This window comes from Prionailurus bengalensis, chromosome C1 (genome assembly GCF_016509475.1).
Source record: "Prionailurus bengalensis isolate Pbe53 chromosome C1, Fcat_Pben_1.1_paternal_pri, whole genome shotgun sequence".
Taxonomy (NCBI): domain Eukaryota; kingdom Metazoa; phylum Chordata; class Mammalia; order Carnivora; family Felidae; genus Prionailurus; species Prionailurus bengalensis.
Genome location: NC_057345.1, coordinates 207,020,149 through 207,046,630, shown reverse-complemented (window position 1 = coordinate 207,046,630; position 26,482 = coordinate 207,020,149). Strand labels below are relative to the sequence as shown.

The window sequence follows — 26,482 nt, the reverse complement described above, 5'->3', positions numbered from 1 at the left end:
CTAAATTTAAACATCATTTAAATTCCTTCCACTGGCAAACTCTTGAACCTCCTGTCGAAGGTTTGTTTTGCAGTAAAGATTTGCTTCCCCAAACGATTTCTCGTCATCTTTTGTTGTAGGTATAATAGAAATCGCATTGTAAATACTTTAAGAACTTTTAAATACAACTCCTGGTAGGTTTACTCAGTGTCTTCAGTATTTGTGTCGTTTTGGAAAAATGAAAAGAAAACCCCCCAAAACCATACATCCCTAGTCTTTCGGATGCCTGAAGATATTTGTAGGAAGTCGCGATGTTTCTTATTACTTCTTGTTTGAGCAAAGACATTTTTCATGTAAAAAAAAAACAAGTGGGTTATGGAGGAGTTAGAGTGATCTTGGATCAAAAGTAGGTTGAGATTGAAGGAGTGATCAGGCATCACCACCCACTGGATAAATCAAACTTGGTCTACTTATCTAAAGGTTACAGAAGGAAGTTGGCACAGAGAGGTCGGGAGCATGTTCTGATAACGATGGAAGTACAGACTCAGTTCTTCAGAAACGATCGCAACAGAAGAAGGGAGGATAGCTAGTCCGAATGAGTGAACTTTTGAAAATTCAGCTCTCTTCCCAGCCTACAGTGCACATAGATGTCAGAGATCACTTCACCTGGGCCGAGTGTGACTCATTAATCTGAAGGGTTTATAATATAAAATACGACCACGGTGTGTGGGATAGTACAATACACTCAGGCTTGAATACAACCCACATTCCTTACTCTCAGCCTCCTTCAGCCCCAAACAGCTTGTGCTAAGCACTTCTGGGAGTCATGATAACAGATGCTTAGCTTTGCGGTGAGAAAACACAGTTGATACAAACCTGAAATTGACTGCTTGCTGTTCATGGTTCTATTATCCCAGGTGGCAATTTATTAAGTTAAGTAAAACTCTAATTCAATTATGTATCAACATGGGAAAATATTGACTTACCTTCTTTTCCTGTTGGAAACTTAAGGAGTATTAAATGCTAGTATTTTGAGGAAGTTCAAACAGCTTTCCTTACCAGTGTCTTACAGCATGCCAGAAGAAGACCAGACTCCTTTCCAGGCAAATGCTTGGGTGAATCACAAAAGTTTAAGCAGATACCTTGGCAAGGTATTTGTTAAACTGGGTTTTCTTGCTCCAAAATGGAGAAATTCTTCCCCCCACTCTTTTAAAAGTTTCCATGACTTAAAAAAACAAAACAAAACAGAACAATGAAGTTGTCTAATTGTTAACTTTGCTCTGTAAGGAAATCAGGTCTTACCTTTTCTTGGACACTCTGGTCTCCTGTATTATCACCTCCATCAGGAGTGACCTTTTGTTAAAATCATATCCATATTCTAAAATGAATTCGAATTCCGTCTCCACTCCAAACGCTCCCTGATTCTCTGCATTTCCAAATATGGAGCTTCTGCTTCCAGGGAGAGATTATTTTGGTTTCCTTAAGGGCTCTGTGCATTCCAGAGGACAAGTCTGAAAGCTGCTGGAGTGCAGGGAATTCTGGCTTATCCTGACATTTTATTCATCCCTTTTTCCCTCTGACCCCCAAGCACAGTACTTTATCCATGTGAAGTTTTCAACGAACTTCCGATATAGGACTTAGACTATCTTTAGTTGGTAGAAATACTCTCTAATTTTAAGGGAAACGTCACATACACACTGTCTCAAATCATCCAAGGCTCCACATTTAAGGGGTGCCTGGTTGGCGCAGTTGGTTAAGCGACTTCAGCTCCGGTCATGATCTCATGGTTCGTGAGTTGGAACCCTGCGTCAGGTCCGTGCTGACAGCGCAGAGCCTGCCTGGGATTTTCTCTCTCCTTCTCTCTCGGCCCCTTCCTGCCCTCAAAAATAAATAAACAAACTTTAAAAAAAGGTTCCACTTTGAAGCTGCAGCTGTAAGAATTGAGCAAGATGATGGGTCCCATTAAAAGCCTTATATCACAGTTCCTTAACATTTGGGTATACGGTTACATTTCTCACCCCTATGGTTGCCATCTCTCCGGCTACTTACTTTGAATTCTTTCAAGGCATTTGACTATATTATACCAAAGTTTTTCTGAGTATATGTGGTTATCATAGTGCTTGGCATAGAGTAGATTAGGTGCTTTAAGCTGTTGTTGAGAGAAATGATAAACTAATCATTTAAAGGATCTTCTTAAATAAAATGCTTTCATTTCTTGAAATACGTACCTCTTTGGCATTTATTTCCATTAAGACCAGAACAATGTGTCAGCTTTGAAAGAGATGGTAAGATGGCTTCATTTAATCAATATCACGACACGGGAGCTATGCTTATAACATAGAAATGCTAAGTCAGACTGATGAAAATATTAAATACAAAGTTAGCGTGATAGGCAAGCCCTAATTAGGATATATGTCATGTACGGGTCCGAGAGGTGCTTGTGTCCTCGCTTCGATGTGGAAAGAGATCGAGGTGGGTAGGTGTTGGTGATGGGGACAGTGGAGAGCTCCTGTGGTTCCCAGTCATGCTCGGCCATCCCTGCCCATGGTCGCCATGGGGCTTGTGGGGGCTCCGCGGGCCCATGGTCGGTCCTGGAAACCCCTCTCCCGACCCCTGACATTTAACTCTCCTTTCTCCCCTGACAATACAACACAGAAGGTGGAGGGCTCTTGTGTCTATTTGCCCCGTCCGTAAGGGGCCTTTCATCTGTTTTAGCATGAAAAATTCTTTAAGAATGTACTATTATTTCATCAGTGAAATCCTCAAATTTTAAATTAAATCCATAGGTTTGGTTTAGCAACCGCCGTGCAAGATGGAGGAAGCAAGCTGGGGCCAATCAACTGATGGCCTTCAACCATCTCATTCCGGGGGGGTTCCCTCCCACCGCCATGCCGACTCTGCCAACATACCAGCTGTCGGAGACATCTTACCAGCCCACAGCTATTCCGCAAGGTATGGGGGAAGGGGGAGTCCAGGGGTTGAAGCGTAACTCCCAAGGCTTTCTCTGCGGCTTGTTTTACACAGCCAGGGGAATCCCGGGGCGATGCTGACGTTGTTGCTACTTGTAGGTTAATTGCATGGTATCAGGTGATCCTACATGTACCTGTCACATTTCAGAAACATAGTTGGCTCTATGACATTATTTGGATCTCTCTAGATGAACCGTGCTGCAATGTGGTACTATTTCATTATTTTAAAACAAAAACAATCAACGAGACCAAACAAAACAGCTCTCCTAAATCAATATGGGATTAGCTTTGGCTTTATTAAAATTTTACTTCGTTTGTACTCCAGTCTGCAGTTAACTAAAGTCCTATGATGGTTACTAACAATAGTAATCGAGCGAAGGTAAGCTTTGATAAAGTCACTGCTGGATGGCATACAGAGGTAAATGGGATAAGTGATAAATTACTTGGGATTACGAAAGATAGCACTGCAGACATTCCACACGAATATTTAGGTGCTTTGAAAGTACGTTTGACCGGGGGCACCTGGGTGGCTCGGTCGGTAAGCGTCTGACTCTTGATCTTGGCTTGATCTTGGCTCACCGTTGGTGAGTTCGAGCCCTGCGTTGGGCTCCGGGCTGGTAGCAGAGACCTTGCTTGGGATGCTCTCTCTCTCCGTCTCTCTCTGCCCCTCCCTCTCTCTCTTTCTCTCTCTCTCAAAAATAAATAAACATGAAAAAAAAAAAAGAAAGAAAGAATATTTGACAAGAAATGTGAGCCTTGTGATTCTGACACTGGTTAATCCTTACCCTGATTAATAACATTCGCTACCAAAATAGGCTCGTTATCATTGTCAACGTGATTTCTGCTCTCGTTTTCTGGGTGAGTATGCCAGGAAAGTATGGACGTCAGTTACGTACTTGCGCGTAAGTGCAGCGATGTGGCTGTGGCTGTTACGAGTGGCTCTATACGCATGTTATGGAATGCAGTTTGAAATTACTCTTTGGTCTGAGCGGTAGATACCGCCGGTGGCTCGGTGATGTGACCGTCTTCTGCTGGCCTGCACCGGTGCCTCCGAGCTGACAGTCTTCTCCCTTGCAGCCGTGTCGGATCCCAGCAGCACCGTTCACAGACCTCAGCCTCTTCCTCCGAGCACAGTACACCAAAGCACTCTTCCTTCGAACCCAGACGGCAACACTGCCTACTGCCTCCCCAGCACCAGGCATGGATTTTCCAGCTATACAGACAGCTTTGTGCCTCCGTCTGGGCCCTCCAACCCCATGAACCCCGCCATTGGCAATGGCCTTTCACCTCAGGTCAGTCCCGTGTTTCCAGACAGACGATTTGCTGTATACTAGAACCGAACAGTCAATTCCCCGAGGCGGGGAATGAATTGCCAAATTTAAACCATAATGTATTCTTTCTACAAGCCACATGATTTCAGTTTTCTGGTTTCCTTTCTCTCCACCCTTCCTACGGGCCCGTATCAAAAGTTGGAGCTTGGACTTAAAACCCCAGTGATTTTTAAGGTCATCGTGGATATTCTGTGTTTACACCGAGTTGTCAAGGCAGTAGTTGGCTCCACCCCTAGGTCTGAGCTTTGGGTCAGAAGCTCACACACATTTGTTGTTGTTGTTGTTGTTGTTGTTGTTTTAAAAAAGGTACTTGATCAGCTGATACGGTTGTGAACAAAAGCACCCAATATGAAAACACCAAAGCTTTCATAAAGCGATCGGAGGGGAAGCAAACAAATTGCGTGGGGAGAGATCAGCTGATGACTGCAGAACTCTGGGATAAATGAGTTATAAATGCACAGATTAGGAGAATTACTGCTACTTTGGGAATATATAGATATTTGAATGTTGTAATTGTTTTTCTAATTTGCATTGGACTGTGAGCCTTTCTTCAGAGATCATATTAATAAATTGCCTTGGTAATTGCATGTTGGAGGGTTGGATAAATTTCCTACATGTGGCATCTGTGTGAGGTTGACATTATTAGCACTAGTTTAAATACAGATCGCTTGATTTTATTAAGAGAGCTCTTGGCCCAGGTGGCGAGGATAGCTGCCCACCAAATTTGGAGAAATGTCACAAAGGGGTTGCAATCTATAATTGCAATCGAGAATCTCTTCAGGGCGGAGAGTGAGAGTTTTAACAGCTTTATCTTTTCTTAACCCCGTTTTTCCTCTTGGTGGTGAGAAAAACAGAGAGAAGCTCAGAATGACAGAAATGAAAAGTGAAAAGACAATTATACTCAATTACACACTAATCACCGACTATCACCGCTGCCTAAGCACCAAGAGGGCATTCTAATAGGCAGAAAATGAGATTTTAATGGCACAAAGGGTGGCCAAAATAACGACTCATATATCTTCGCCTTCTTCGTTTTCTTCAACTTGTGGTTTGTGTGTTGGGAGTGCAGTTCCTGGGCTCTGCACGAGGGTGATAACTCTGAGCAGCTGAAAAGTTCAAAGCCGTCGGAGTTGAAAAGAATGAATAGCAAAGGCAATGAAATAAACATTTCTGCCTAAAGGCAAAAGTTCATAAATCCTTTTTTGTAACAGTCAATGTAATTAAGTTTCATAGATTCCTATAGCACATCCTGGGATAAGAAATAAGAGGTGGCTTTAAACCTCGGCTGAAAAATAACAACATGAAAACAATGAACGTGCTTCCTACAGGACTCTAATACATTTAATTTCCAAGTGCTGGCATTTGTAAGTGTGCTTTTGCATGAAAATCATAGACTTCGATTAGTAGATTCCTCTTTAAAATGCCCAGATTTAGAGGGTATAAGCTTCTTCCACAGTTTAGAAGTTACATCAGAAGTAGTTATCTCTGCGGTTTTTAGCATCAGTAGTCTGGGGCCATAGCAGAGCTGTTTTGAACACGGTTTGGTTGAACGTTTTAATAAAAGTAACCCTCAATAACCCTAACTGCTTCTGTAAGGTGAGACCCAGCACTCCCTTGGCATTTCTTTCCTGTTCAGCGGCAACAGGAAGAATGACACAAATCTGTATTCTAGAAGTGAAACTCCTGGCTTCGTGTAAGCGTATGAGCTTGTATGTTATAATCAGTATATTATATTATATGTTTCCTATTATATAATTGGAGCTATTAGCACTTAGTCTTGAAACTGTTAATCTTTCATTTTATGATTCCAGAGTTGACAGTAGAGTGGGAATCATTCCAATATCAAGCAATGGAAAATTCCACAGGCAACTCCTCTAGTATTTCTTTTCTATGCTCTTCCATATTCTGTTAATTTTCTCACCTATTACTTCATACATATTCAGGATATTTTGCATTTCAGCCAGACATTTCCCCCTCAAACTACCACGAGGAATCCATGTTGTTTTAGTCCTCACAACATCCCCAGTGAGTTGGAAAAGGGACAAATAATACATGATGAAATTCCTCCTCATTTCTTCAGGCAGAGTTGGGGAGTGAAAGATGGCGAGTGGATTAGAATCATGCCAAACATTTAAAAAAACAACAGAGTAGGAGAATTGGAAATTAGAACTTGGATTTCTATAGCTTTGGGATTCATCACTTCTCAGGATCGCCTCTATTTAAGCAAGGGGGGAGGACCCAGCCTTGGTTGTTTGGCTTTGTTAGGAATATTGTAAAGACAACTTGAAGACGAGGCCACTTTGAACAGCCCGGTTTACCTATTAACCAAAGAAGAGAGTAAAGAAAGGGTTTTTAGGGGCACCTGGTTGGCTCAGTCAGTTAGGCATCCGACTCTTGGTTTTAGTTCAGGTCACGATCTCATGGTTCACGAATTCGAACCCTGCGTCAGGCTCTGCGCCGACAGCGTGGAGCCCGCTTGGGGTTCTCTCTCTCTCCCCCTTCCTCTCTCTCTCTCTCTCTGCCCTCCCCTGCTCACTCTGTCTCTCTTTCAAAAATAAACAAATAAACTTAAGCAAAGAGGAAGGGTCTTCAGCCTTATGACTTATTACATAGAAGTGCTTATTAACACGTTAGATCATATGATATTCAAAATGGAACTAATCCTTCCACGTCTCCTCTTCCTCTCCTACTCCTCCATTTCCCCTGCTTCTCTCTGGACCATCGGATATGCAGACAAATCAACCAAGGCTCAGAGAGCTTGCTTGAGGCCTGCTGAAGACCACCAGATAGAGAGATTTGAGGTTGGAAGCTGGGAGGCTGGGCCCGTAGTAGGATCTCCCCCATGAGAGTACACAGTTGGGCAAAGAGGAAACAGGTTTCATGAACAATAGCGGCGGGTGGGGGTGGGGGACTTTTGTCATATTTTAAAATCATTTAGTAGAGGCAAATTTTCTAAACTTTTGGTTCAGGTTAACTGATACTCTTGCTAATACATTTTGTACATGCTTTTTCAGCTTCACTCAGTTTGTCTACCAATCTTTTAACTTCCCCCGATAATAAAGGTACTACATGGTTATTGTAGAAAATGGAAAACATTTTTTTAAGAGTGTCTTCAGAGTGGAAAAAAAAACTCCCCTGGGCAGCACTGTTAATATTTTTGCATATTGCCTTCCAGCTTTTTTGAGTCTTACGCCTTTAAAGAAACATATAACTGGGGGCACCTGGGTGGCTCAGTCAGTTGCACATCTGACTTCGGCTCAGGGCATGATCCCGCGGTTGGTGGGTTCGAGCCCCGCGTTGGGCTCTGTGTTGTCAGCGCGGAGCGCGCTTTGGATCCTCTCTCCCCCTCGCTCTGCTCCTCCCCTGCTTACACTCTCTCGGAAATAAAGAAACTTTGAAAAAAAAATATATATATATATATAACTAAGATACTAGCGTATATAGCTTTCTTCTTTCTACTGCTATATTTCATCAAAGGCCTTTCCCTACCTATAACTTAAATGGAATTGGGCCTAATGGTTTTGGAGTTATTACGGTCAATTCATTGTAGATCTTTCCAGTGGAGGCTGGTTGACATGTTGAAAATAACTTGCCCATTTTATTTGACTCTTTTTCTAGTGGTGTTGGCCATTCACACTTGGGACTCACGAACTAGAATGTATGTGAACTGTGATGGCATGGGCTTTCTAGTTTCCTGTCAAGAAATTAATAGACACCACCATAAAGAAGGGCAGATTGTTTCTCTGTGTGTGCGTGCGTTTCTTTTGGAGCCTCCAACACGTCTGCTCCCTCAAGCAAAGATTCCTCTGACGCTTGGAATGGGAGCCATTAGCCAAATGGCATTTCTTAAATGTCCTCAGTGCTTTTCTCAGGGAGGGTCTCAGCCTCATGAGGGACAGGTGTGAAGCAGTGACTCAGGAAGGTCACACTTGTCCAGCTGGCCAGATTTGAGCAGCAGTGGACTGACACGTATCTGAACAAAATATCAGAATATTGACAAAAACTTTTAGGAACTTTGGGCATGGCCTTCCTCGAGTTGCTGAAAGGGTCGGTGCACCGCCTAATCGTTGGCAAGTTTATCTTGTTCTGAGGAAATCAGTAACTATATCTGAGGAACACGGCCATTTTTCTTATGGAAAAACTGAGGCCAGTGCAACGCGGTCATCTAAATGACAGGGTGGGTTACCGGCGGACTTAAGAGCCAAATCTCTCTCTCTTCCAATTGTTATTCTTGTATAAACACAAAGTACACACATTTCGCTTGCTGAAGAAGCGTCATAGCCTAGCAAGTTTTCCATAGGCTCTGGCACTGACGATATTTGACCTGATTTCCCTGCAGGCGTGGCCAAAAGCTTCACAAATGGAGGGTTTGCCTTCATATTCCCCTAAGACTGGATCTGTCAGGGGGACCTGAGGCAAGAGTCTCAGTGATGGGTGACAGAGGGGATAGGCTATGGCCCGAACCTTTTCTGCCGTCTCTGAATTGCATTTTGTTTGAACTACATAACGCCTTTAGGAGATGGGGCTTGTATCATGAATGACAAACAGCCCCGGAGAAGAAAACCGTTTGAGTCACTCTGGCGAGGGCTCCCCCCGCCCCCCCCCCCCCGCCGTGGTAGCAGCCTTCTTTCGAAAAGTTGTGTTCTCTTGGTGTGGGGACAATGCAGACAGAACACAGGGAAATAGAGACCACGCGTTTCCCCCTGCAGACCCGGATGGCATGTTACCAGCACCTTGCTGCACATGCAGGAGAGAAAAAGGAATGTCGACTTGGAGTATGAAGTGCTGAGGAAATACTACCAGATGCTTAAGACATGAGACTAATTAACATTTGGCCCATGTTCTTCCAATTAACTTTCCTTTGCAAGAAACACTCCCCTCACCGCCCCCCCCAGAACATACATAGCCAAACCCCAAAAACAAGGCCAATTAATTTCACAAACTTCTATCATTTCGTGCCCCACCCCCATCCCACGTCGACAGTCACCGCAGTTTTTGGTCACAGCTTCTAATGATTTCTTGAGTAAAATACAGTATCGGTGGGGTTACATGGTTTCTAGAAAGCTCTCTCTCTCTCTTTTTTTTTTTTTTTTTACTGTTATGTTGTATACAAAAATGGGCCAACTTGGCTGCATTTAGGGTTCATCAACCATTGCAAATGATTCTTCAAATGTTTTGGGTTTGGTAAAACCTAAAACACATTTTGCCAAGCACTTTTCCTCCTTAATTTTTCAAACTGTGTATTTTAGGGAAAATTTGATCCATATGGTTTTGATTCATTTACTCTTATATCATGGACCTTTTTTTTTTCTTTTTTTTTTTCCTACGGAGCCATTTGATATCCAAGAAGCTTTCTGAGCCTTTCCTATGTTCATTTTAAGCATTTTCCTCCTTAAAAAAGAGGAAATCCTCTTTGCAACCTCAGAGGCCATAAATTTTTAGTGCTCTCTCGATTCAGCAATACTTAAAAATACATTTGGTATAAATCTGGATTATTATGAACACATTTTATGTGTAGAGCAGATGGGCAGATTTTCGTTTCTGGTTTATGAGTGAAACCAACGACAAAATAAGAAAATAGGCTTAAATTACAAAAAAAAAAAAGTTTTGTGTGAAGCAACCTATAACTGTTATTAATAAATCCCCACGGTAAGAACTATGCTCGGAGGCCTCATCTCAAATTTTCGTCCCGGTCTGGGATAAGATGTAACTGAGTAACAAGTACACCTGTCCTATTTCATGGATAATCTGCTGAGGGAAGAAAAAATTCTCCTGCAGACTCGTTGTGTACAAGGCTTAAAAATGCTCGAATGTTTGCTCGCCGCCCGTCACCTAAGGAACAAAGCGCAGGTCTGCACGTCTCATCAAGGCTGTCGACCACTCATCTGTGAAGTCTGGTTGTATCCTCGCAGCTCGGAGGGGATGGGGGCAGACCCAAGAAAGAGCCGATAGCTCCTCACAGTAATGAGATCGTGGTTAACGGCAGAGGACAACCAGGATCAACTTTTGTTCTTATTCGCATTTTGCAAAAGAAAACCTTTAGCTCCGCCACCCATCCAGTCGCTTTTAAAGAATAATATTAAAATTGAGATTATTAGTGTGTAATGTATGTAAATTGCATATTTGGTGGCAGCCGTGCCTGTTAGCGAGTGTCCTCATTTCATGCATATATGTATTAGACTGTCGTGGTTCCATTTCAAATTAGACTTCAATTGCTCAGCGCAGTTTCTTTTGACAAACATTTGTTAATCCCGAAACTTATTAGGGAGAAGCATTTGAGTGTTAAGATGTGTACACAAAACTCAAGACTGCTTTTGATTTTGCTTGTCATTTTTTTTTTTTTTTTTTTTTTTTGCACCACGGTGTTCGCATTATCTCAGATTCCTTAGCTGCAAGGCCAGTTGATGGTTCTTTGTCCAGCGAAGGAATAAGGGCTAGCTTACCGCGGATCAGCTTGTTACGTGGATGAGGTGTAGTCATTAAGAACGGTCGCGAGGGGTGCTTTTCTGTTTCACGCAAGGAGCAATCTTCTTCACTGTGGCGTGGTAATTCCTTGACCTTTTCTTGTACCGCTGATCCACGGAAAAGCGGTAAGATTTACCCTGGTGGCGGGGCCGGCTCCTGTTTCAGGAGAGGGATTTTTCTGGACGTTTTCGGGCGTACACGCAGAAGCCGCTTCATGCCAGCCCATTTGTTTTAGGTTGCAGGATCTGTGCCCTCCGCCCTCTTTTATCATTGCAAAGAGCCAGCCCGGCAGCCCATGTCCCAAAGAGGCGCTTCCCTCTGTCTACACTTTCCAGAAAGTCACCTGTGGGGCAAAGAGGAGGGATTTTGATTAAAGAGATTGGTGGGGTGTCAAACAAAGCTCGGACGGACGGAGAGACAGACACGCCATGCAAAAGCAGCAGCCCTTCCGAGGCTCGAGTCTCATTGTTTCATTTCTGAAGCAGGCCGTGAGCTCAAATCCAAGGCTGCCAAAGCCTCCCGTGTTGAGGAAGGCTCCAGGATGTTGATGACCATAAATGAGCCCATTTCAGCCACACCAGGATCACTGTTGACCGTGTGCATGTTTCTGTTCCCCGCCTAGGTTTTCAGATGTTCTCCGTGGTGAAAACATCGTTGCTAATCCATCTGTTGAATTCAGTGCAGGCTGTAATTGACCTGGTGCCTTTGGTTTTTCTCCGAAGGCTGTGGTTGCTACCCTTACAGAATATGAGGAAAGCCCTGGTTTGTGTCAGCTCTGGCCACAGCCTCTTGAGTTAGTTACAGATTGGGAGAATTTTGAAAGAAACAGCTACTTGGCCAAAATCTCCTTTTGAAAGAAGGGCGGGAGCAGCATCAATGACTGAATCTTACATCATCTCACTGAAATGAGCCACAAGCAAACCTTTCTCGCTGAATTAAATTTTTTGTGTGTCTGCTGAGTTGATTTAAATAGAAACTCCATCAGCTGCTTTCTCCTGTACATTGCACAAATCAAACGCAACACGCCCATGGTTTTTAGGCCCATTCGGATTTTTTTTAGCTGTGGGGGAGAAAAAAATTGTGTGTGGTTGCTGGGTCTATAACGAAGCTACTAGAATAAAAAGTTTTTCTTTGTCGTCGGTAAAACACAGGAAGACCATGCTGGATGCTAGTGTGAGGCCACTGGTCTGAATCAACCCTTTATATGTGGTTGGAATGCAACGTAAAGCTTTTAATTTATTACTGCATTTGCAAAATGGCAATATCTACAGAAATCTGAATACTTGCATATTTATTCAATTAGGGGCTGAATGTGTGCTTTGTAGTGCAGACGCAGAAGACTGGCTTTAGTCATTAGTTGTGTACTATTTTTTTGTTTTCTTTTTTTCTAAAGAAATCTGTTTTTGCGAAACAGTCTGGGTTTCATCAGAGGTGTGTATTTTTCAATGTACTGTATGATATTTAAAAATTACGCTTGACATTTAGCTGGAGTTCGGTAAACCAGAGTTGCTGAGATGAGCGACAGCACTGTTCCTGCTGATTGTCCCTATGAGAACGATGGGAGATTGTGAGACAGTGCATTTTGTAGACCCACAGCGTAGTGTTTCCACCTGGAAGGGGGTATTTCCTCCTGGTGAGAGAACCTCAACCCTGAACAATGAAGGAGGCAGATGTTCTTGAAAGAAATAACTTTTTATCTTACAACAAAACAAAACAAAACAAAACAAAACAAAACAAAACAAAACTGATGTCTCATTTTGGACAGTTTGCATTAAAAAAATTTAACTGAACTTCTGACTTAAGAACGCTCCGTAGTGGTGAGCCTCTTTTTATGTGTGACTCCACAGGAAAATTTCTAGTTCAGTGTCAACCCGTCCATGACTCTCGCAGGCAGAATTTTTTCTTTCAGCCTCTGTTGATGTACATCGGTGTGTTAAAACACGTACCAGGCTGTTATTACATAACAAAGCACCCATTCCCCCTTTTACTGGGAGCTTCTAGAGGAGTGGTGCTAGGTCATAATCATCTTTGAACACCCAGAAACCAAACAGTGCCTCATAATCCAGGCTCATTGCCCATAGTGGGCTCCCTGAAACAGTGGTTTGGGGAAAAGGGATTCTGAGTCAACAATTTGATAAGTGTTATCTTTCTTTTTTTAAAAAAAATTTTTTTTTTCAACGTTTATTTATTTTTGGGACAGAGAGAGACAGAGCATGAACGGGGGAGGGGCAGAGAGAGAGGGAGGCACAGAATCGGAAACAGGCTCCAGGCTCTGAGCCGTCAGCCCAGAGCCCGACGCGGGGCTCGAACTCACGGACCGCGAGATCGTGACCTGGCTGAAGTCGGACGCTTAACCGACTGCGCCACCCAGGCGCCCCGATAAGTGCTATTTTCCAAAATCCCAGGGCCCATGAGACTACTAAAGGCTCTGACAAGGCTTGCAGTATGGAAGCATGTTTGTCTAATTCAGTGTTTTCTAATTCAACTGTGGAGCCCTTTTGTTGAGTATTAAACTACCAGGTTTTGTGCAACACTTCCTAGGAAGTGCTAAATGAGAGAAAACATGGGTGGAGATCTGCTCATGAGTTGTCCATTTCTGAAACGCCTCCCTTGGTTTTTTTTCCCGCAAGTGAATTTTCTTTCTATTTAATGTCTGATGTTATCTTTTACTTGGACACATTGTCCGCACCATCCCCACCACCCGTATAATAATAACGTAGCATGCAAAAGAGTAATTTTAAGGAAGAAGCTATTAACTGCTTAATAATGTTTAGATAAGGCAGAGAAGGGTGTGAAGAGAGGCAAGAGAATTCTAGTGACTAGATTGCAGTGTGGATGTAACCCATTGATCTCAAGAAGGAGGTCTCAAGGTCAAAAGCAACTAGATTCCAAAACTGATCAGCTGTGTGTCTTCAGGCACGTTGCTTAAACTGTCTTCACTTCTGTTCCATCTTCTTGTTAAACTGGTACAGAAGTAAGGACTCCTTTTGATGTCCGCTTAGAATGCAGTAATTGTCATGTGCCTGAGACAGGAGAGTCCCCAGAAATACAATGTACAACACTTAGTTTTGTTTGAGAGATTCAGATCACGGGGTGCCTGGGTGGCTCAGTCGGTTAAGCGTCTGACTCTTGATCTCAGCTCAGGTCCTGATCTTACCCTTTGTGAATTTGACCCCACGTCAGAGCTGTCAGTGCAGAGCCTGCTTGGGATTCTCTCTCGCCCTCTCTCTGCTCCTTCCCTGCTTGCTCTCTCTCTCTCTCAAAAATAGATAAACTTAAAAAAAATTTTTTTTTTTTAATGTTTTTATTTATTTTTGAGACAGAGAGAGACAGAGCATGAGCAGGGGACGGGCAGAGAGAGAGGGAGACACAGAATCCGAAACAGGCTCCGGGCTCTGAGCTGTCAGCACAGAGCCCGACGCGGGGCTTGAACCCACGGACCGCGAGATCATGACCTGAGCTGAAGTCGGACGCTCAACCGACTGAGCCACCCAGGCGCCCCTAGATAAACTTTTTTTTAAAGAGAAATTCAGATCGCAAGAATGTAAGAACACTCACTCCAGCAAGAATAAGGGCCACGATCCTTCATTCCATGGGCCTTAGAGTGGGGAGGGGCAGGGTTATCCTAATGGTTCCTTTTCTCATTCTCATTTTGATTTATTGAAATACAATATTGACATGAACACGTTTTGAAAAATCTACGGTTCAGCTCCTATGGGACTGGAAAGATAAGCAAATCTGATGAACGCTATGCTTCTCTCTCATCAGTAGAAGATAAAGGTAGCTAAAATAACAGGTACAGTGGAAGGATCTTCGAAAGTAAGGGACAATCTGAGTAGTTGAGTTACTAATTGGGGAATAGTCTTTTAGTCAGTAAATTACAAAGACTCTCTTTAGTCAAGATCGGGAGGCGCAGGTTTAGTTTCTGTAGCTCAGAGAACCATGTAAGTGGTTTCACTGTGGGCCCCATATGTTCCCAGCATCTATCAAGTTGCCTGTGCAATAGGAGACATAGCCACTGTCCAATTGATGATCGCAAAGTACACAAGTACATTTCAGGTAGATGAGCAACACAACATCTTTGTGTTGGCTCAGTGTCCCTGGAATTGGGTAAGAAAAAGAATTAAGGTACATAGGATTTTAGCTTAGTGGGGTAGTAGCTTCTGGTTCTTGGAAGACTGTCTTCTCAGATGTCCCATATTGATGGCCTTGCTGCATGTGTCCATGCATCTCGGAAATCCTGTGAAATAGGCAGGAACACATTTCTTAAAAGGTATATTCTTTGACGTTTGCAAGGCTGCCTTCTGCTTTCCCATGGTTAATAGAAATCGCCTTCCTGAGATCTACTCATTAAATTAGTATGACTTGATCTTTTCAGTTGGCTCTTTCCTCTACCCTGAGAACATACCTTCTTTCACTTGAAGAGAAGGGTAGGGAAGCTTCTCTTCTGTAATTTTAGGCATTTAGTAGATGGAGCCTTAGGACTCCATCTTAGGACTTGGGCAGCCATAGAAATATTTGCCTACATCACACATGGTCTAGAAGGAAGAAGAGATTTCCTTGTTGAGATGGGCCACTGTTTTTCTCCCTTGGTAGGCTGGAATGTCTGTCCTCCATGTTGTTAGAGCACCGGGGGGAAGGGAAAATCTCGGGGGAAAGAGAATACAGTGTAGCCCAACATCCATGGTTTCAGAGGGGCAGAGTTGAAGCCCTTCTTTCTAAAAGCCAATGTGGACTTCAAGTTTATTATAAGTTTGTGTGTGTGTGTGTGTGTGTGTGTGTGTGTACCTTAGACAGAGCTGGGCAGTTAAGGTGCAGCAAGATTTGCATTTATGAATGGTTATGAAGGTGAATCAGCCCTCCAGTTCCTGGAATGCAGGTTTAGTTTATGGGCAATTAGAGATGAAGTTTTAATCCCTGAAGTATTGTGGGATACCCAAGTGTAGAGCTTTCCGCTTTCGTGATTTGGAATCCTAGATCCCAAAGGGTCAGTGAATATTTAGCAAACATGTCCTGAAGTGGTCATGAAATTAAACCCAGATATATGTTTGATTTTCTACAGTCATGTGCTCAGGCAGGTTTTTGAAGCGGTGATGGGTTTGAGTACTTACCTTGGAGAGGACTGTGGTGGTGATGGGAAGAGTTAACAGCAGGTAATGCCATTCCTTCCAGAGAGAGTTTGAGACTCTCTGTGGTAAGTGATGAATGAGGGTATCTGACCCACATCTGTTTTCCATTAGAATGGAACATTGCCCTGACATCGTTAGGAGCATTTGTCAAGATTCCCTGGACAGAGCTTCTGTAAATTACATGCTGCAAATGTGTCAGGGTCAGATAAGAGGATATCATTAACTCCCTCAAGTTTACTCAGGGCTCTGTCAGTCCCTCTTAATATGCTAACAGCCAACGATTTTCCTTGAGCCGTTTTGTTATATTTTTCATTCATAGAAGAAAAAAAGTCTACGCTATACTCTCCCCCCCCCCCGATATTGCACATGTTCTTTTCCCATAAATCATATTAATTGTAGACATGGTCACAAAGCATATTAAATGCAGGCATGCGTAAATGAATTAAAACATATGAGAATTTTATTATGACCCATGGTGGGTCTAACACAGTCAAATACCAACTGTTATTAACTGGCATACTTTTTCATTTAGGCGGAATAAGCGTTTTCTTCATGGGCCTTATTTTGTTGGTTCTAGATGGACGTGCTCATCATTGGCCAGAAGTAAACACTGTATACGTGCATGTGTGTATGTGTGTGTGAACGCGTGTGCACGTACACGTCATTACCGCAAACCATTTCTGTGCTGAGTCTTTGCCTGGTTTTAAGTGTTAGTCGGCAGGGCCCAAAGGGTATTGCTATCAATTTAACAGCTTCGCTCTATTGAGAAATAGGTGCCCTGGAGAACTGATGAAACAAAAGTTATTCTGTGATTGGCCAGAGGGCTGGAGATGAAAGAGCATCTAGAACTTAGGGTTTATCCGAGACGATACTTCCGGTGCTCTTTTCAAAAAAAATCTTAGAAATACGCGCGGCGTATGAACCACACTTGTCCGGCACTCATACTTTTGAATCGTGCATTAAACATAGCTCCTTGCAAAATGTAAGCTAAGGATTAAAATTAAAAATAAGGATGTGGTAGCTGTTTTCTAAGCACTAGTGTTCTATCTGGTTAGGTAAAGGTCGGCCATGCCCTTCCCATAACTGTGGGTGTGGGTGAGAAGGTCACCATACTTACCTTAAAGAAACTCTGCCCTCAGGCTACTTCCCTCTTAGAGCTTTTTAAACGGACAGGGCCAAAAATCTAATTATTTCGATACTAATCAACTGCAGGATAACTCCTAAGGCATTTGAATCTGAAGGCAATGTTCTGGTTCTCCCTTGTCCAAATTTAGGCTTTTCAAGCCTCAAAGGTACAGTCACTGAAATATAACCATCAGATGACTCCCAGAGCAGCTGTGTTAGCAAAACACACACACACACACACACACACACTCTTAAACGTTCGAGTATTTTTGTTTCATTTTGAAAATAAATTAGAGCCGAATTCAATATATATACAATCAGTATATAGAGTTTGGGAGGGGAGGGTAGAAGCTACAAAAAAAAACAAACAAACTAAAAAAAAAACCCTTTATATCCTACATAGCTATATTTCATGACAGTTTTCTAAAATGTAAATAAATGTGCATCATTAAATGTGAAATCACAAGATGAGTTCGGCACAAACAAGAAAACAAAGACATGAACCAGGATTCCCACTAAGGAAAAAAGATGCACCGAGATATACACCATAATTTGCTAAATCATTTGAGATTTTTGATGAGCTCTGAGCCCTTTCAGCTGATGGCAAAAACCGTAACCCGCGAAGACAAATATTTTCCAGACACGTTGTTTTCAATGTAAATCTTCATTTGGCCCATAGTTTTTATCTTTTATATTTCATCTTACAATAGGAAAATTAATTCAAGAGAAAGATGTCGTGGAACAATTGTCAAGAGTTAGTTTTTCCTGAACCGTATAATCTTCCAATCAAGATATGAACACCCTGTTCGGAATTCTGAACCTGGAGAATGACTTTAAGGAGATCTTCAGAAAATGTCTCTGATCATTCGAATAACTGAAGAATCAGCATTAGCGTCGGCACATGATTCTAAGGCTTTGAATTTTTTTTTTTAAAAAGCTTATCCTTAAAACAATCTAGAAACAATGTCTAGGAAGTGTTTTTGGAGGTAACAGTTTAGAAATATACTTAATAGGCCTTTTCAGACTCCTCACCTGGGAGCTGTACTCAAACTCAAAGGAGCTGTATGTCCCAGGGGGACACGACAGCGATCTTGGTCATTGTATCTTCTGGGCTTCTGTGGCATTTAGTAAGAATGTGGTCAGTGTTCCGTAGACAGAACTGAATAGTTCCAAGTGCACTGATTTTCCTTTGAAATTGTTTGTGAAAACTGGGCAATTATTCTTCCCTTGACTCCAAATTAAAAAAAAAAAAATTAGCGAAAATGCCAGTCCTGTAGTAGAAATAGCTCACTAATGGTTTATGAGGGGGGGAAAATACCCCACTTTGCAACAAATGGAGATTTTATTTTAGGCTTCAAATGACAAATTGCTGTAGGAAAAACATGTATAAAAGAAATCGTGACAATATTCTTAGAAAGAAAATATGGCTAGAAGACATTCCATAGCCATATTGGGGGAGCTCTAAGAAGTTCGTTTACCAACTTCTTTGTGGAGCACAAAAAGAAATTTCCATAGCTTCTCTTGAACCACATGAAATACAAAATAGCTTTTAAAGAAATGTACATGAAAGTGTAATGGGACCCTTCCATAGAGATTTGAGGTTTTAAATTATGTTAGGGGAAAGTAATGCATGTTGCCTTGATATATTCACTATTTTACTTCCCGACACAGATATCCTCTTCAGTTTTCAAATGAGAAGTTATTTGAAAAGATGTACATTTCTCAAGTTTTCTCCATGTGCAATCCTGAAATCAATCATGTGAGTTTAGAATTATTTGTTAGTGTCCATTTTGGGCCAGTGCCTCTTGCCCATCCTTAAATAATTCTGGAGAAAGAAAGGATGGCAATATGTGACCGTCACGGTGGAAAGAAGAACTGGCAGGAAAATGTGTGTCTCTTAGGCTCTATCAGGGAAGACCAAAGTTGGGCTCTGGTCCTTTTAAGTGTTTCACATTGGCCACTACAACTCCTGGACTGCTGAGCGAAGGGCTCTTGCTCAAGCAGAAGCTGTCACTTGCTTTCTGTGTGTGACATTGGCAATACCGATAGGAAGACCCAGTGTGGATTCCTTCCTGTCCCATTTACACAGCAGCCATCCCTCCTGACCGGGTCACGCTCTGCAACGTCTTAAGGACGCTGTGCCCTGGAACCTTAAGGAACTATCTTTCCAATGGCCCTGGAAAACGGCTCTGGCAGATACGGCTGTATCTTCTCCATCCTCCTGCAGATATACTTCTAGGTCTTAGATTTAAGTCTTGTCCTAAAGTATTTCGTAAATTCAGAACGGCAAAAAGTTTCTCCCTGAACAGCGTAAGCTGACTTTTGCTTACAGGAAGGACTCATTTCTTCTCTTTTCGGATCTTCAAGGTTTTCTCCAATGGACAACATTATTACCGCTTTCAAAGTTATGCAGACTAAGAAATATATGGCAGAGGATGAAAAAAAAGTTTATCACGAAAATGTACAGGATACCTCATGGGCGAGTGTGCATGTTTTGAATAACATTCCGCTCTTACTCTTCAACCTTCATTGTGTATCGAGTACTCCTTTTCTCCTTTGAAGTGACATAATATGAACTATATATAACTATATAACATATAATTATAATGTACTAATATTATATATTTTATAATATAGTAATATAATATATATTATATTTGTAATTATAATAATATAATATTATAACGTAATATTAACTACAAGTAAGTATTTTCACAAGGGATGCTATTTTAGTTTAAAATGTATTTCCTGGGGCGCCTGGGTGGCGCAGTCGGTTAAGCGTCCGACTTCAGCCAGGTCACGATCTCGCGGTCCGGGAGTTCGAGCCCCGCGTCGGGCTCTGGGCTGATGGCTCGGAGCCTGGAGCCTGTTTCCGATTCTGTGTCTCCCTCTCTCTCTGCCCCTCCCCCGTTCATGCTCTGTCTCTCTCTGTCCCCCCCCCCCCCCAAAAAAAATGTATTTCCTTTTTACCCAGTGCCATTGGCCATTTTTCTTCTCTGGATTCATGTAATTACCAAACGGCTTTTTCTAAGTACTTGTTTTTACTCAGCACAGTTTATTTGCAGTAAAGTATTTGTGCCCTGTGTCCTTACCCCCCTTTCATTGAAATAGTTACATTTTTCGTATCGTTATTTTCTCCATCCAGATACCCATGATTCGAAGGGATGTGCTTGGCACTGAAAGACTTCCGTTTTAGATCCTTTTCTTCTAAGAGACACGAATGGATAATTTGGGCTGAAACAAAATACTTAATAAACTAGACTGTCAGTAGCATTTTTATGAATGCTCCAAACATATACTGTAAAATCATCTACACAAACTCAAAGGCAAAAAAAGAAAAAAAAACCCCATGTAGGTGGAAGAACGTTCAGGAAATAACTCAAATGCATTCTGGGTTATGTTCACAGTTTTTAGAAGGAGAAAATGAAGCAATCAACTGACCGTAAACGGCGTCGGGTAGGGCCCATGAGAACCCCATGTTCTAGAGACCTCTATCGTACTGCAGCTCTGAATCCGACTGATTCTTTATTTTGTGACTTTCGTTTTCTCCAAATGCCCAGTAAAATAAAACTATGCTCTGTCACATATGATTATTTTTTAAAATATATGTAGTTTTTAAAGCTTTTTAAAAAGCTATTCCGGGGGCGCCTGGGTGGCGCAGTCGGTTAAGCGTCCGACTTCAGCCAGGTCACGATCTCGCGGTCCGGGAGTTCGAGCCCCGCGTCGGGCTCTGGGCTGATGGCTCAGAGCCTGGAGCCTGTTTCTGATTCTGTGTCTCCCTCTCTCCCCGCCCCTCCCCCGTTCATGCTCTGTCTCTCTCTGTCCCAAAAATAAATAAACGTTGAAAAAAGAAATTAAAAAAAAAAAAAGCTATTCCGCTACATAACTCAAGGAAATTTAGAGCCCCTGGAACATCTTTAAAAATTTGGGTATTGCTGTGTCCTTTTCTGCACACTGGCCCCCCTTTCTCACATGCTCACACACACAAGTCAAATGAAAGGCAGACAAGGAAACAGAGAATAGCTCTTAAGGGAAAAGGTGAGGGAAATCGGTGACTTGTTAAAATACAGGAAGAAAGGGTAATCCATAGAAGGTGGTAAGCAGACCCCCCTTTTGTCTCACGGGGCTAATTGAAGATAGATCTGTTTAAAGCTGCATTTCAAGAAGATTTTGTTTGGCTATGAGGATTATGCAGACCTCTCCCAAAGGGGATTGTGGCATCCTCCGTTTTGAAATCTAATTTAGGATGCCTTTTCTGGGATGCAAGAGTAGTCCCTTGCTGGAACTCCTACATCCAGGATTTTGTGGTCTGAATTACCTCGGGGGACAGCACGAGGCCAGAGATGGGGCTTGGGGTTCATTGCTCCTCTCTCCTCCTGCCCTTATTTGCACTTTTAATTTCTTCCTCAGATACAACAGGAATATTTTTTAAATAAAATTTTTAAAGCGTTTTTATTTATTTGAGAGACAGAGAGAGAGAGAGCGCGCGCGCGCGCGCGCGCGCATGAGCGGGGGAGGGGCAGAGAGAGGGAGACAGAATCTGAAACAGGATCCAGGCTCTGAGCAGAGCACAGAGCCCGATGAGGGGCTCGAACTCATGAACAGCGAGATCATGACCTGGGCGGAGGTCAGATGCTCAACTGACTGAACCACCCGGGCGCCCCGATACAACAGGACTATAATGGCATTGCCTGCAGTTGTGGGCTCCTGCACTAAAATACTTGGGAAACAGGTAATATTTTGGGGGGGGGGGGCTCTACACACAGTACCGGATTTCTTCTGCAACTGCTTCTTGACCCCGGCTGCTAGATCAGAGCAGCCGAGAAAAATCCCTCCCTCTCTCGGGTGGCAGTTTTCCAGCTGCCAAATTAATTAGCCACTTAACTTCCATCACAAGGGGCTGTAAGGGTCAGCGAGCTTGAGTTTGTGAAACCCTTCCCCATGCGCATCTGAAAGTCACTCTGTTACCACAAGGTGGTTTTTCTTTCTTTTCTTTTCTTTTTAAACTTCTCTTGCTCTCCAGGGTTATTGACGACACCGAATGGACTTTTTAGAACATGTTTGCATTTCCACCTTTTCTTTCCTGTTAACACTTCTTATATATGAAATGTTTAGAGAAGAAGTGAAAGGCAGGTAATGGAGGCAGTTGGTTACTACTCCCTCCCTCCCTTCCTTCCTTCCGTTCATCCATCCTTCCCTGCCTCCCTCCTTCCCTCAGTACCTAATATGTGCCAAGTGCCAAGTTAGGTTCTAGGACTCTAAAGGTAAGTAGGTTATTAGCCTCAAAACTCTCATAATTCAAAGTAGGTGAGCAAAGTCATGATCGCGTAGTGGGAGGGATGAATGAAACGCTTGGGAACATCGGGGAGGGAGTAATTATTTCTAATTACTGAAAGATGGCCGCGTTAGGGAGAGGAACCTTCTGGAGAGGGAACGCTATGAAAGCAGACCTAGACATCTGAAAATACACAACGAGGATTTCATTTGACTCCACTGAGCTTTTTAAAAAACATAAGCAAACGTGTGTTTAAAAATCCCATGTGAGGCTTCCAGATGTAATCTATGATTAGCCAGTGCTCTACATGAACAGATATAATGTCTCCCTCTGTCCTTCTGTCCCTCCTTCCTTTCCCCTTCTTTGAAATTCTAGTCCGATTTTATCATGAGAGGCATGGTGAGTCTCTCTTTCCACCTCTTTTTCTTTTCCCTTCCCGCTCCCCCCTACACCTTCCTCCCCCCCCTTCCTTTTTTCTGAAACTGCAGTCAGATGTTATCACTGCGCACGAGGCGGTGTCCACGCCCCTTTGCCTTGCAGTCATCGTCTTCTGGAAGGCCCTGTAACAGCAGATTTCCGAAGAAATAAAAAGGGGACCTTTCCGGTGATGCTTTCAGCTCTCGGCTCTGATCTGGTCCGCCCTGCATTCTTACTTCCTCCCAATCTGCCTGTCTACTTTAGGTAATGGGACTCCTGACCAACCACGGTGGTGTGCCCCATCAGCCCCAGACCGATTATGCTCTCTCCCCTCTCACCGGGGGCCTGGAACCTACCACCACGGTGTCGGCCAGCTGCAGTCAGAGACTAGACCATATGAAGAGCTTGGACAGTCTGCCAACGTCTCAGTCCTACTGTCCACCCACCTACAGCACCACGGGCTACAGTATGGACCCCGTCACCGGCTACCAATATGGGCAGTATGGACAAAGTAAGCCTGGGTCTTTCTGGGGGAGCGTTCCTCCTGAAAGGGTGAAAAGTCCCCACCCTTCCTTAAGAAAGAGGGGGGTGGGCAGAGGCACCATTAGGCCTTACATCCCAGTATCAATGTTGCGGCAAAGCCAGCCGATTGTCCCGGCAAGGGCTCCCTTGTCTAATTATTTTCTTAACTGATGTCAACGACATCTTGCGGTTATTAATTGCCGAGATGTGAAACCTGATTGCCACTAGGTAAAACACGAGGGTTGGCCAAAATGAAATAACCCCTGGCATTAGAAACACATGTTCTTAATGAGGTCAGCTCAAGGATCACATGGGGTATAATCCCAAGGACACAGACTTGTGTCAAACTTGTCCCGGGAATAAAAATATTGGTCTCGATCCTTTGATACCGTGGTATGAAATATGACATCGTCAGCCTGTAGCTGATTTTGCCTCTTGCTGTGAATTGTCCCAACGTGACCTAAAGAGCTGTGTGTGTTTCCTTACAGGTGCCTTTCATTATCTCAAGCCTGATATCGCGTAAGTGAACTGTCCACTTGGAGCTCGAACTGGCCTTGTTTCCGGTCTCCCCAGCCTACACGTGAAGAATCTCCTCAGAAAACAAAAATCAGCTTTTTTGGGGGGCAGTCTCGACAGGAGACCAAGAAGAGTGGTTTTTTTTTCTTTTTTTCCCCCCTCCGGTAGTTGGTCTCAAATTCTTTTGAACATGTTGGACAAACGCGATGCAAGAAAGGAAGGCCTGGAACCGTAAAAAGACAAACACAACATTTGAAGGCAATGATTTAACATGGCTACATATCAAATACCCCAACTCTTCCGTGCTGATGATCAAGGAGCTAAAACATTCCATTTGTGTGTGCGTGTGCGTGTGTGTGTGTGTGTGTGTATGTGTATGTGTGCGTGAGGTTTATCTGGACTGGTTCAGGCAAGCAGAATGTTTCTAAAGTAAAGTCAGAAAGTACTCTAAAGTATGACATGTTTGATGTTTCAATGCTGACACTTCTACGATCTTAAAACTGCTCACGTAACGAAGCAGGAACGGAGGAATCCTTGACCTTTACACACTGGAAATCGATATAAAAATAAGTGGCACCATTTTTAGGAAGCTAGACTAGATGTAAAGGACCTCCCAAATAAATTATTTGTGATCTCACCCTCCTTTGTAACCCAGTTGTCAATAAATAATGTCCCGGGCGGGCAGCCTTGCTGACAGGATATGGGATAACAGGAAGAAAAGCTTGTTTTCTTTCTCGGTGTGGGGAGAGGTATGGGACATCTTCCCAGTTCGTTTTCACTTGGAAGCCAACCTGGCCAACCTGGGGGGAGGGCGCGGTGGAGAAGAAGTGACGTGCGTTCCCACAGCTGCTTATCGGTGTGCAATACTGTGTACCTCACGGATGCTCTGGCAGTGGCCAGGGCCGTAGAAACAGAATCAGAACTCTATTTTTGCAGGTGCTTTATTTTCGCAGCCCGTGATTCATTGCGGTAGAATGCATGATGTTCGCCATTTAATGGACAACCAACACCCGGCTTGCTCCTTTTGACTAGAGACCGTGTTCGAGAATAATGCTTTTAACATGACGACGTTTACATTCTTCTCTTTTCTATGAAAGGCAGGGCAAGAACAGAAATGTCCACGTGGCTCTCATGTACTTTTAAATTATACAAGGATACCCAACGTTAAAAGACCAGAGGAACTGAGGTTTACATACATTTGTGTGGTGACATTTTAGAATGTCAATAAATTTGTTTTTCGAGATGTTACGAGGAACGAGAAGGTGGAAGGCAGTGTTATTTATTTCTTTCTATTCTTGGAACCATGAGCGAGGTAGGCACAGATACATTCCCTTTAGAGTTAAGGATGATGATGTAGTCGGTTAGTGAGATTAGGCGTAGTTCCAGAGTAGTTCATACGTTGGTCCTAGAAGGCGATGGGCTTTGTGTCGCAGCCTCAACCAACAACGATGTGTTGTAAAAATGTCTTTCATGTAAAAAGTGCAGTAAATATTTACTATTTATAATGAATAAACAGTTATGAAAACTTGCCCAATACTGCTTTTTTGGGGAATTGGTGACTGTAGGGTTAATAAAAATGCGGGTATGGGAAGTCCACACAACACACACTTCACTGACAACGGTGAATTTTGGATTAGACTATACCATGGACAGATAGGGTCACGTATCTGACAATTGTATTGTCTTGAACAAGCTTGGTTGAGCACACTTTTTAAATGACGGAAGGTTTCTTTTTTTTTTTTTTAATGTTTATTTACTTATTTTGAGAGAGAGGGAGAGGGAGAATCCCAAGCAGGCTTCTTGCTGTCAGTGCAGAGCCCAATACGGGGCTTGAGCTCATGACGCATGAGATCGTGATCTGAGTGGAGATCAAGAGTCGGATGCATAACCTCCTGAGCCCCCCAGGCGCCCCTGAAGGTTTTATTTTTGTATATGTGGTGTTTAAGTAGACCCCTTTGCCCTCTTTTCTCTCTCTGTGGTTCTCCAAGCGATCGAATTCCTCAACTACCACTTGGGAGCGTGTCTTCCTCCAGACTACGTTCTCTGTCTTCGTCTTCAGTGGTCACCCTGCTGAAATTTTTATTGAGAGCTTTCATATTGTGTCATTTATTTTATTTTAGAAGTTGTCTTCACTCTTCATGACTGCCTACTTCATTCACTCTTCTGTCCTCCTTCATCCCCGCCCCCCGCCTTTCGAGAGAGAGAGAGAGAGAGAGAGAGAGAGAGAGAGAGAATCCTAAGCAGGTTCCATGCTGTCAGTACAGAGCCTGATGTGGGGCTCGATCTCACAAACTGTGAGATTATGACCTGAGCCCAAGTCAAGAGTTGGACGCTCAACCACCTGAGCCACCCAGGTGCCCCATGAGCACTGTTACTGTTGAGTAAATGGGTCATAATACCCTTGGAGACTCTTACTTGCATTAATTTATTTATTCCTCCCAATACCTTATATGAGGCAGGCATCATTAGCATTACTCTTTCACAGTTGTGGAAACTGAGGCAAAGGCACTTTTGTGAGATCCCCCAGTGGCAGAGCTGGGATTTGATTCCAGGCACACTGCTTCCAGAGCCTGTGAGCTTAAAGTCACTCTTCTGGCTCCTCAAGTCCAGTGTGAGAGAAAGTTCTAGAAAAATCTAAAGGAGCGCTAATTCCATAAGCAGCTAGCCACGTATGACTGTCATTTATAATAGAAGGAAATAAAACTAAAAAGTCCCTCAGTTGCACTAGCTACGTCCCGAGTGTACAATAGCCAC

At 43.1% G+C, this 26,482-nt stretch overlaps 1 protein-coding gene across 2 annotated transcripts in view; it reads left to right on the top strand.

Moving 5' to 3' along the window:
- The window catches only part of PAX3 (paired box 3), a 98,812-nt gene extending 73,555 nt beyond the window's left edge, over nucleotides 1-25,257 (top strand). For both annotated transcript variants that reach the window (XM_043577963.1, XM_043577964.1), the window contains exons 6-9: nucleotides 2,766-2,931; nucleotides 4,026-4,240; nucleotides 22,955-23,201; nucleotides 23,701-25,257. In XM_043577963.1, coding sequence (XP_043433898.1) covers nucleotides 2,766-2,931; nucleotides 4,026-4,240; nucleotides 22,955-23,201; nucleotides 23,701-23,735 — 663 coding nt within the window. In that variant the 3' untranslated portion in view covers nucleotides 23,736-25,257. The remainder of the gene's footprint in view (nucleotides 1-2,765; nucleotides 2,932-4,025; nucleotides 4,241-22,954; nucleotides 23,202-23,700) is intronic.
- Nucleotides 25,258-26,482: the final 1,225 nt, after the last annotated feature.